The following is a 12,643-nucleotide window of genomic DNA, read 5'->3' as shown; positions in this document are numbered from 1 at the left end:
AAATCTAGATAACACTTGCCTAATGTGTTATGAGAAATCTGGTTGGTGCCAAGAAATTGGTAATGTCCATTGGATGCATCTATAAGATAGTGTTTGCATCGATCTATGTCTCTATAACTAATGGCATATCCCCAAATTCTTTCAGAGACCCGTACTAGAAAGCTACCAGCTGGTTGAGCCAACAAAAGACTTTCTGCTTCTTGTCTCGTAATTAAGCCTGGGAAAAAAACAATAATTGACACAATATATTACTCCTTAATTTTTTCTGTGATTTCTATTTTTTTCTCTAATTCTGTATATTTAATTAGTCACCAAGAAGTAAATTGTAATTATGAAACTCTAAACCAATGATTATTTACCGTGAAACCAAGGTGCTATTGAATTTGTATTAGGATCTAAGCCAGCTTTACGTGTCACTTGACTTGATCGAAACCACTCCAATATGGCATCTTTATTTGGTGGCTTGGATGTCGTTGTGGGAAGAAAACAGCCGTTGTCTTTTCTTGGAGGTAAACTAAAATAAAGGGCCATTAAAAAGGTTATTATAGTTTTAAGAAGGCTAGCACACTAGATTTACTTTGACAAGATTCTAAAAGGTCTTTACTTAGATTAAATTAAATTATAATCTAGCATTTTGTTTTAATTAAAAATGTACTTCGACATTAACAAAAAATCAATCCAACCTTTTTGAATGAAATTTCTGTTTCTTTAAAAGATTAAATTATACCTGGGAGGTAAGTTAGCAGTTTCCCCAGCATTGTTGGGTTTCTCTACTTCTAGCATAGATCTCCTATGTTCTTCTCTTGCTCTTCTAGCTATCTCTCTCATTTGTGTTTCAGCTTCTTTAGCTTTTCTCTCTAAACATAGGAGAAAACAAAATATTTAAATTACATTAAGAGCTAATAAATTTTAAACTATTTTTCCCTAGGTAAAAATTCAGTGATTCTTGCTGGTGCAGAATCACCTGAAAACAAAGAGAAGTTTTTTTTTTTACACTCTATGGAATTTATCATTTAAAGATTCTAATAAAAATTTACATGTTAATTGTGAAAATAGTTTATTTATTAAAAACATTTTCTAACTAGACTAACGTTGTTCTCTCCATAAATGTTCCTGTTTATTTTCAGCTTCTTCAGCTTCTTTGGCGGCATCCATCTTTTTCTTTTGTAATTTTTTATAGATTTCCGAAGTTCTTTCTTCCATCATTCGTATTTCCCATTGTGCTACTCGTTGTGATACTTTATGTGGCTGTAAATTAAAAAAATTATTACTTTGGTATAAAACAAAATATTTTCAAGTGAAATAAAGATTAATTGAAATCCTAAAGGGAATATTTAAAAATTTGAAACATATATTATAATTCTTTTTAGGAAGAATTCATTAGAAAGACATGACTTATTACAGAGAATGTTTCCTGCCTTAAAGCATTGAAGTTCTAGGTGTCCTCAAAAGAAAATATTAAGAAGTAGTTGTACCAGAAGCTTCGGTTTTGGGTTTTGATTAGAAGGATAGAAGTAAATTATGCTGTCAATAGTGAGAGAGTGTTGGACCACTAAGTTGAATGATAGACCTTGATGGATGTTGGAGTCCTCATATTTTATTCAAGTTAGAGTCACTGGTAACCGAATTATTTTCTCTCTATCTCTTTCTATTGGCAACATTTACTACAGTTGCAATATTTACAACAAAAAAAACAATAATAAATTCTACAAGCTACAAGAAGTAATGTGATGAAGTAGCAAGTACATTTTTGAAAATACTGATATGCTATAGTTAAACACAAAAGAGAAAGCAAATTATTAGTTGTTAGTTGGCCCCCAAAATGAATTGAGCACGTGTTCCCAAACTAGCTGCTGGAGGGAAGAAAAAATAAGAATGACCAAAAGAAACTTCATAATTGGAAATAAGTTGCTATACAAAGATGATGAAGTCTCTTTGGAACTTTGGCAAGAGTCATGTTGCCTGCTGATACAACGGACACATTCTCAAAAGTTGTAAGTTGATTCTTTCAGATTAGGTTCCTAAGTTTACCCACTTCAACCTCTTAAGTTACGATTGATTCATGAAGTTGTACCGAAATAATTCTTTGGAACATCTAATTCAACACTAGTTAAACTATTCATTTACAATTAAATAAATGTTTTTTCCAAACTGTTATCTGTTTGCAATTATACCAAGCTCTTGCAATCTAGTTTTAGTTTTGTTTCTATTATAATAAAATGATATAAATAAATTACTGACTAAAGATGAATCTGTTAGTCGGAAGCTTTATAAAACAGAAGTAAAAAAACAGACGTAAAAAGTGACTGAAATATAGTAATCTTGGTTTTTACTCCAACATAATACAAATTTGAAAAACAACCTACAAACTTATAAGAAAGTAATTATCTTATTTTTATACCTTATTGAAGGAAATTTCTTGCAAGGCATCTCTTTTGAAACCTGGTATGCTAATGTTATTATTAATATTACTTGGGGCATTTAATGGTTTAAAATTAATGCGCAGTTGATCTGCTGAACAATATATATCCTCAGTTTCTAATTTTTGTTCGGCAACTTCAATTTCCTCTCGTTGTTTTTTGTTTAATTCCAAAAGTTCTGTCAATTCTGCCTCCATCGTCAGTCTATAAATGTGAAAAAAATAATTGCTTAAATAAATATCAAAAATGAATAATTATCAAAGATAAATTTCTAAACAAGATAGCTACCATAAAATCTATATATACCTATTATTTTTTTTTGTTACCAAATATTTTTGGCATGATGAAATAATTGAAGAGATAACGCAAAAAATTATAGGTAATAATTTTATTATAGCAGAATGTTGTTTTTCTGGTGACATCATTTTGTTAATTAAAACAATTTTATTTTAATAGTTTTAGAATTACAATGCATTAAAATTTTATTACAAAATTTATCGGAGCGATAGGTGCATTATTGATTAAAGCAAATAATAATGGAGTAATGTACTGTCAGATATTTTTTTTTCTTGTAATTAAAATATGTACTTAATTATAGACTTTGTTTTTTGATTATACTTATTAGTATTACTTGTATATTTATTTGATAATACTTATTGTGGGCTTATTTCTGTTTCATTAAACAATTACTTGGTGACAAATAATATTCATCGATGCAAATTTACTTTATTATTACCTTCTATTTTATTATTATTATCTATTATAAGAATTATCTTTTTTTTTTGTTTTTTTCTATACTAAGACTCCATCAATAGAAGATGCGAAAAAAGAGGGAACCGAGCGGAATTTCATAAAATTGAATTAATGCAAGAAATTCATAAACAACACATCATCTGATCAATAAATGGATAACACTCAAATGTAAAAATAGAAAGCTAAAGGTTTTTCTTCGTTTCCTTTCTCAAACTAATATATTGACAAATTAGTGTATAAAATGTAAAAACGCCTACAACAATTCAGTGGGAGGCAGCGCCTACGTTTCGGTATTCCACTGCCGTTTCTGCCCACAAGAAACGTTGACTTCAGTCCATCATCATAAATTTAATGAAAATCATTTTCTAAAAATACATCTTTAGATTACTTAGAAATCAAATCAAACACTACTGATGTAGTAAGACTTCAATCATCATCATTAATTTGTAAATGATGACCTCCTAGAACGAAAAGTCCTCGTCATGCACAGAGATCGCGTTGCTATCGATGAAATTTTGTACTAACGCGATGGTCAACTTAAAATGGTTGAACTTAGTACAACTTTTTAAAGTGGACGCCTGTACTTTCATTTTAAACAGCGAAAATAAATAATAATTTAATTTAATCAAGTTTAAACGTGGTCGTACTTCTCTTCAAGAAGTTCCACGCAAAGGGTGGCCCAAATCTGCAACCACAGATGAAAATGTCGAGAAAGTGTACAAAATGTTATTTGATCGATTGAAATTAGAGGTGTAAGAGATAGTAGAAGCGGAAGCAATTAACAAAAATAAATAAATAAAGATCAAGACTTGAGTATCAGAAGTTTGAAGTTTGATGCAAAATGGATGCCTCATTGGTTAAATATTGATCAAATGAATTTCGAATCAATGTTTCAGTAGTTTTAAAAAGAATACAACTGATTTGGTTACTGTGCATTAGTAGATGTCGATCCACACTACACATCAGAAACAAATTGTAATCAAAGCAAAAAATAAAAGTGATAGTTTTGTTCCAAAAAAAAGATGTAGATTACTTCATTTCCTTGAAAGGTCATGGCCAGTGTTCTCTCAGATGTAAAAGAGATAAACACTACTGAAGAATATTAAGCAAGTCTTTTGGGCCACTGGATAAAAGAATTCGTGATAAGATGTCTGTATTACTGAATAGCAAATCTTTCAGCAAGAAATGCACCTGCATAAAGGTGTTTTGAAAATGGAAAAAGAGAGAGATTAGATTTGATGTTTGAATTATTGGAACATTTATACTTTTCAAAAGTTTTTTATGTCGCCGTCTGTCTCTAATACTCACAAATCTAAAGATATTGGTGGAAGGATAAAATGTATTGAATCAAATGAAGAGGCGATAGCAGCAGCAGATGTGTATTTCATACACCATACAATCTTATCTTTCAGAGATAGAATCTTTTCATTGGAAAATACATTAGTCAATGTGCATATATAAAGAAGTCTAAAATCTAGAAAAAAAAAAAAAAAAATTGAACCGGTTTTAATACCAGACCTCTATCTAATGAATTTTTCGAAAAATATATTGCTTTTTTGTTTAAAGCATTTTAAGGTAAGTTTTAATCATGGAAAAACAAAAATATTTGTATTTTACTAGATCTAGTAAAGGACATCCCGGCCGTTTTCATTGTAAATCTCCCCAGCTATAATGAGGCTGTAAAACTGACTCTTCTAAACGGCTGTAAATCTCTTAAGTAGCGTTGTTCAGATTGCAGCAAAAACCAAAGTTGCGATTATTTTATAATTGTGCGTGGTAATTGAACATTTATGTTGTTACTAGAATACTTATCCAGTCTCTAGTAGTGCGTTCTCAAAACGCACATTCTCAACTTCCTAAACTGTCAACAACCTTCCTAAAAAAAGTACAATAATTAAATCTATCATTTGAGGAATGTGTCTGGCGCCCGGAAATTTTGTAAATGATGTTCCGTGTGGTAATTAACGAGTGGAATAATCAATCACTCCTCTTCGCAGGAAATGTTTGTTTGCACAACATATTTAGACAGAATTAGAATGAATATCTACAGGAAGAACGATCTGCACAGTATATTGCCTTTAGATAAAATTTGGTTATCAAAATTTATCCGTAAATTATTATACGTTTATTGAAATAGCTCGTAGTTGGAGTGGATTTGCTATTTCTTCAAAGAATCTTGTTGCGCCTAAAAGTTTTCTAACCTAACACTTACAGTCTCAAAAATATACTATTGCGACGCTTTGCCAAAAGTGCGGCCTCCGGGAATGTGGATGTGGTCATTCCAGTGTGCCCTAATGATCTGAAAATACTAATGAAAGAGGTCATGATAAATAAATGGCAGAATCTGTGGAACCTCACGAGTGATAAATTGAAAGACGTGAAGCCTTTAGTAAGAACCAGGCAAGTCGAGAATCTCCCGCGGCGAGAGTCGGTTATAATCACGAGGCTGAGGATTGGGCACACTCGAGTGACCCATGGGCATCTCCTCATTGGGGCTAGAAGACCGAGGTGCTCATGGTGCAATGAAAGGCTAACTGTGGCACATGTGTTGGAAGAATGCCAGACCCTGCGTCAACATAGAGCTCAAGCAGGTCTGCCAGATGATTTGCGTGCAGTGTTAGAAATAAGGTCTTCTCACAAAAAAAGGCTATTTGCATTTTTGAAGGAAATTCAATTTTACCATAAAATTTAGGATTAGGTTATTTAATAGTTAGGTTAGCTAATAGGTTAGTTTAACAAAAGGGGAGAGGAATATCGAGTACTATCCCCTCTGGATGGACAAAGTATGAATGTATCAGTAATCATGAATGTATTTATCAGCGTGAATGTATTTATCAGCGTGAGTGTATTTATCAGCGAGAGTGTATTTATAAGCATAAATGTATTTATAAGCATGAATGTTTCAATTAAGAAGAATGTAGGTATGAATGAGTGTAAATATTGTACATATTGCTAGGCTTAGTATATTTTAAGGGGTGTAGGAATATTTATAAGAGTACTACACCCTACAGTTCAGAACTGATAGCTAGGATAGTTTAGGAAAGGATATAGATGCAAATAGCCTTTAGCTAGTAAATAAAATTGAGACAAGACGAATGAGTTGGGTAAGAAGAGGATGGCACTACTGGGTACCCGCACTCCCTCTTGTCGGCTGGACCGATAACCTATGAAGGGAAGTGTGGACCTAGGTCGGATTACCCGGGGCTCCGCCATGCCTCACTGGATGAGACATTGGTTGGACGCTAATCGGGTGGAGAGACATGTGCCATCCTAGTTCGAGAAAAGAACGCAGCTCTAGGGGCGCTAATGACCACAGTCGTCGATGCGCCGAAAAAAAAAAAAAAAAAAAAATATTGCGACGCTTTTTTTCTTGTTAAACATTTTATACTGCTTTAAGCTATAACTATTTGCACACTCTAGTGAACCGTAACAAGGCTTTGTAGATCAAGAAATAGAAGGCAGGGAGTGACAGAAACAATAATGAATGCCCTATATCCGCTCACTCAGCAATAAAAATTGAAACAAAACAGCATTTTTGTTTAAACAAGACAGCATGAACTGCACACAAAAGAAGTTAATTATCATTATAGAATATTTAAAAAACTTTAGATTCTCTAAATATATTTTACACAAAAAGAAGTATAATCCTGAAATTTATTTCTTCAATGGTAACACAAAGAATGGTTCCTGGACATTGTAATAAAATTCCACTTAGAGCTTGTCATACCTAAGATTGTGCGCTTCTTTCTCGGCTAATTGTCTAGCTGCTTCTCTTGCTTCTTCTTCCAAAATTGTTTCTATTGATTTATCATCCTCGTGCTCACCCATTACCCAAGTCCATGGATCTCCTTCAGCATCTAAGAGAAAATCCACATGTTTCTGGCCGGCTGTAAAATAACAAATACAAAAGTAAACAATATGATTAAAAGTTATATTGAAAAGGATTTATTAAAATGTTCCTTCGCTCACGTTTTCTACTAATTGTTGTGGGTACTGGATTCTGTTCATCCCATATTCGCCATCTTCTTATTTGTTCTTCCCGCATCTTGCAAAATAATGTCTGCTTTTGACTTTCATCCAGTTCAGCTAATAGCTCTGGATCGATCCACATCTCGTCAAGTATTTGCTGCAACATTTTCTGTTGAAAAATTGAAAAGTAGTATTAGAAAGTTATTAATGAAAGCTACGAATTACTGGTTTATAGTTTAATTTTGGGTTATTTTTCTTTAATAGATTACAGCTAACAAAGTCGGGATTATTGTTACTACTAAACTACAAAACTTCTACATCAGGAGACTTCCCTAGAGTTAATGAACGTGTATGAGCTAGCTTTGATTTGGGTTGTAAAAATCTAAAGGTTGAAAACATCCACTAACTTTTCATTACTGTACAATTAACAAGAACAAAGTGTAGGCACTTTGAATATTGTCAAAGTTTATTGCCAATTTAAGAGTTGTTGTTTCGCTGCGAGACCCACAAGAAGTTTGAAGAGATGGCTCTTCAAATCCAATTGGTTGTTGACATTTATCCTTCAAAAAACGGTGGCAGTTATAAAATCATTATTTTTTATAAAAATAGTATTAATTCAGTATTAATTACGCTTTTTCGTGCAGTTTTTGACGATCAACCCTTATACAACTGTCCTACCGGACAGTTTTAATAATAGTATTAATAGTATAATGTCTGAAAATTAATTTTGTTTTCTCTTAATGGAAGAACTGCCACTGGTCATAATATATTAAAAATTCATGGTTACACCAGAAACATACAAAAGTATATAATTATAAATATGAATAGTTCAGCACATTTGTAATTAAATAAAGAATAATGTCCTTTTGTACTTTCGGTCAACTTGCCTAGTAATTGCTCCACAAGAGCAAGGCCTCCCTCTGTGTATCTCTATGTAATGGCAGTTCCAAAGACGGACTACATATTCAGTAATAAAGGAAGGTATTTATTTATTTCTAATGAAAAAATGTGTTTATTTTCGTTAATTATGATTATAAATTAAATTAGATATTGCCTCTTTTGTCATCAATGGTCCACAAAATAGAGTTTTAATTCCAGAAGATCAATACAGTGTGATATTCTCCTAGGAAAGATATATTTTAAGTACCAAGGTTAAAACATAGAAAGCTAATATCTTTAATATCTCGTTTTAAAAAACAGATTATATGTACAAGTTCTATTTACAGAGTAATGCGAGCAGGGAACCATCTTAACAATAAAAATGTCTTCTTTTTTTTTTGTCCTGAATCCCAGAGCTGAGGTATGTATTGTAAATACCAAATATTAACAGGACAAAAAATAATTAGTATAGTGTTGTAAATTCTTACATTATTCTATTAATTGTTTGAACAATTATACCTAATGTATACAGTTGATTGTAAAATAAATTATCTTTTTAAATAGTTGCCCATTTGCCTTCATTTTTATAGTTATTATACACAAATTGTTTGGCGAAACAATATAATAATTTCATTCATTTTGTTTAGTGTAGGGAAGGATTAATTCAATGGAATTCCACAAGGTAATCCCGGATTCGAGATTTGCTGCCTTTAAATCCTTCCTAGACACCTCTTATAGCTTACATTCCAACTTATAGCTTACAGATGGACAGTTCTATCTGTAACTAGAGAACAATGAACGGAGGCAGTGGTGCACTGAAAATACTCCGGACACCAATAGCCACAGAATATCTCTAAAACAAAAGTTATAACCTAAAACGTTAAAATTATAGAGTTTCTGTTTAAAAATGATGTTTAAATGTTTTTGGAAAAGTGAACTTCATGCGGTTTTTAGATTATGTTATAATGAGGAGAATATTGTTTGTGTTTTGAAAGGGGCAAAAGTTAAATTGTTTGTGTTTTGAAAGGGGCAAAAGTTAAATTGTTTGTTTAATGACAATAACAATTTGTTCGGCAATCTATCATTTAATAAACTTCCTTCTAGTTCACTAGAACACTTCCCACACCTTTCATGGCCGTATAATGCTATACAATTTATAAATACAAACATTAAAGACAAGGCGACCTCACAAAAACAACTCTAATTCTACTTTCCCCATAACTAGCTCGATAGGGAAGTATTACAGTCTTGTCATTTTGCTTTGGTTATAACAAATCAGTTTAAAGGTTTTTCGCTTAAGCTTTAGTTTTTTTTTTATATAATTTTCTTTACATTTTTGCTATCCTACGATACTTATATTAAGGTTTAACGAAACCAAATGGAAGGCAAATTGTGCGATTATGAAAATGGAGTGGATGGCAGTAGCAATCATTTAAACTTTTTCTACACAACGATGACCAAGAATCGCACGTAACTTGTAGACCCAGAGAAGCTGTATAGGTAGGAGCAATATAACTGTAAGGAAACGCTGCTGAACTCTTGATAAGATTATGTAACAAGAAGTAAAATTAAAATGTAATGATGGAATGGTCAGTAGCGTAGCGTGATTATATTTCTCGTCTGTTTTAGTATCACAACGGAACCTATGAATACTGAACAGATTTTTGGTACACTCAGTCTTCAAACCATCTTTTGTTCTATCATGGAAATTAGATAAGATTGGAAAAGCTTCCTACTATAGCAATAATTTATAACAAAGATTATAACTTATAAGATTAAGGCAGTTCAACATGAATAAAGGACAAGCTTACTGTAGAATTTAAAGAGATGAAATACAAAAATGATGAATCATATTTGAGAGAGATAGGTGGCGCCACTTTTTTTGCCTTTTAAACAGATGTAATGTTTAATTGACCTCTCCCACTAATGACCCCAGTCATTCCACAACAAACACAGTAATGATATAGGCAATGCTCATCCGTTTAAATTATCTTCCCGTCTGATGTCTGACCCATAAAGAGTAGTCCCCCTCTTCGTGCTTTCCTTTACAAATGTTTCTGTGTCAAGGTTATCTTATTGTAATCTTTTTTGTACATTACTGATTATAACTCAATTCTGTTATTACGTTTTTATTTATTTAACATTTTAATTACATAATTAACAGACTCTATACCATTTAAAGAAAAATTAAGCAAACATTTTTATAAATACTCATCTAAATGTATTTGGTGTAGACACACATCTGTCCGTTAGGCCAAACTACAATAATACATGTAATGGCAAGAGGACACCTTAAAGGCTAACCGAATCCATAAAAAGAGGAGTTTAAGAAGATATTCTGCTATAATTAAGCTATGTCGGGAGCAAGAATAGAAAAAAGAAAATAAAAATTATGATTTTTATATTTCACAGAGTAATTGTAGTTATCTGTTTTAATTATATCTACGAATTCTTCAAGCTTCTGGATTCCCGTCTTCTAAAATAGTAGCTCTGGGAGTTGTTAGTGGTGTAATGTGATTTCAGTTTTAGTAACATTGATTTCTTTAAATGATTGGCAGAAGTTATTCAATGATGAACTCAGGGAAAGACGGTAAAACTTCAAAAAGCATTCTAAGTTCTTTCCTCTTCTTATTGTATGTACACTGCTGAGGAACCATTCTTCCAAAATACAATAATTTTAATGTTCGTCATGTCTCTGCTATCCTCACTGTACCTCTAGATCTGATCCAAGTTAGTTGTAATATAAAAAAATAATTCAAATCTTCAAAACTGGTTCCATGAATGGGAAATGGAAAGAAATTAACAAAAATCCGCACCATATTACTTTCCCGTTAAGGAAATCTATCCATCAGTTCAACTGAATAGAATTACTATCTTTCCAGCCAAAAAGTAAATACTTGGGACTTTAAACAATGCACAAGAGACAAACCTGGAACACACAGATTCGACTAAAATGACCAGAAGAGAAAGGACGTTTTAACTTCTTTCTAGACTAGTTGATAGCAGATCCAACCATGTAATTTTGTTTATTTATTGGGTTATATTTATTTAACTTACTAAAAAACAAAGTATTTTACTATTATTGGTATTATTATTTTTTTGTACTTTGTTAATGTTTACAACAACTGGTTGTAAATTGGTTCAGTTCACCTGTTATTTGGGTTGTTAGAGTAATCACCAAATGGTGAAACACTTTCACGGTGAATAATATTCAATAGGTCTCTAGGACATGTTCACTTCAAGCTGCGAAAAGAAATGTATAGTAGAAGAAGAGGAAAGAGCAGTTGTATTGGAGGATTAAGACGGAAAGCTAGATGGTTTTTTTTTTTTTTACATTTGAGTTAGCGAGATTTTATTAAAACAAACCAAGCTGGAGTGAAGAGAGAACAGCGATGTTATAGCAGAATGTTGAAGTAATTGAGACAATGGTAAGTGGTGTATTCTAAATGAAGAAAAGGATCTAGAACGCTTCCTTGAGGTAACAGGAATAAAGGACGAAAGTCATAAAATTTATTTTAGTTAAATTTAAGGATTAATCGTTAATCAGGTGCCCATTAGAGATTCCTTCCATTCAATTGTGCAGGTAGTTATGTACAATTTACTCTGACCTCTATGTAAATTTGAAAAATAAAGCGATTTGTGTTTTTTATTATCATAAACAAATAGACCAACTTTCACGAACATTGTTCACAGACATAATACAAGTGAAGTACTCACATTAGATTTACAAGTGAAAGGTTTATTTAGTTTTCAACCTGTAACCTTTTCGTTTTCTCCTTTAGCAAAAAACGTTGAAAATGTCAAAAGTCTAAAAAGGAAATGTTACAATACTAGATATTTATTTTTGTTAATCTTTATGAGAATGATAATAGGTTTGTTTCAATTATTGAAACTTAACTAATTATTAAAATATACTTAGAATATGGAAACAGAAAGCGTTACGGAAGAACTGCGGTATATATTAACGGTGAACGGAAGATCCGGAAAAACGAACGAAGAGTACAGAGAACCTGATATAGTTTCTTGTCTCAAGAAACGAAGATTGAGGTAACGCGACCATGTTGAATGGACACGGTGCCTCATCACCGAGCACCAAGGAAAGTTTTATACGGAAGGCACTCGTCTCAGAATACAAGGTTGGATGACGCAGAAAACGATCTGCGAAATGCACGGGTCAGGGAAAAAATGGCAGTCTCTCTTGAATGAGTCCTGCTACAAGACTGTAGCACCACAATAATAATGAGAAAAGGGATTAGTTGAGTGATAAGAGAATAATAGATTCCAACGCGGAGATACCGGGATCGAATCCAGCTGCTGGCCCTTGGATTAGTTGTCGATAAATATTAGGTTTACCTTTTTAACTCCACTTTTGAAATTATCTTGTTCACAAACTGGCCACCATCAACTCCTTTATTTCATGTTCGGTACTACAAAAATTGTGTTTTCAGTGAGAGATTGATTTAGAAATTTGTCATAAATGCAATAATGAAACTGTGAATAAGTTTTTATTGGCTCTACTTAAATATCTGAACGAAACCTTGGATGTTTCAAGCCTGTACGCAGTTAGCCAATTCCCTGTATTATAAAATTAATACAGACGGACATCTGACGTAAACTCTAAG

At 32.3% G+C, this 12,643-nt stretch overlaps 1 protein-coding gene across 4 annotated transcripts in view; it reads right to left on the bottom strand.

Moving 5' to 3' along the window:
• LOC141458739 (SH2 domain-containing protein 4B-like) overlaps positions 1 to 12,643 on the bottom strand; it is an 82,971-nt gene that overhangs the window by 1,364 nt on the left and 68,964 nt on the right. For all 4 annotated transcript variants that reach the window (XM_074137113.1, XM_074137111.1, XM_074137110.1 and 1 more), the window contains exons 2-8: positions 7,143 to 7,311; positions 6,901 to 7,060; positions 2,402 to 2,624; positions 1,092 to 1,248; positions 728 to 857; positions 360 to 514; positions 20 to 217 (exon numbers count right to left, since the gene is read on the bottom strand). In XM_074137113.1, coding sequence (XP_073993214.1) covers positions 20 to 217; positions 360 to 514; positions 728 to 857; positions 1,092 to 1,248; positions 2,402 to 2,624; positions 6,901 to 7,060; positions 7,143 to 7,308 — 1,189 coding nt within the window. In that variant the 5' untranslated portion in view covers positions 7,309 to 7,311. The remainder of the gene's footprint in view (positions 1 to 19; positions 218 to 359; positions 515 to 727; positions 858 to 1,091; positions 1,249 to 2,401; positions 2,625 to 6,900; positions 7,061 to 7,142; positions 7,312 to 12,643) is intronic.

The sequence above is a fragment of the Rhodnius prolixus genome, unplaced genomic scaffold (assembly GCF_049639745.1).
Source record: "Rhodnius prolixus isolate KJV_2025 unplaced genomic scaffold, Rpr scaffold_5, whole genome shotgun sequence".
In the NCBI taxonomy this organism is placed as follows: domain Eukaryota; kingdom Metazoa; phylum Arthropoda; class Insecta; order Hemiptera; family Reduviidae; genus Rhodnius; species Rhodnius prolixus.
Note: the sequence above shows the minus strand (reverse complement) of the source record. Positions and strands in the feature narration are given on the sequence as shown.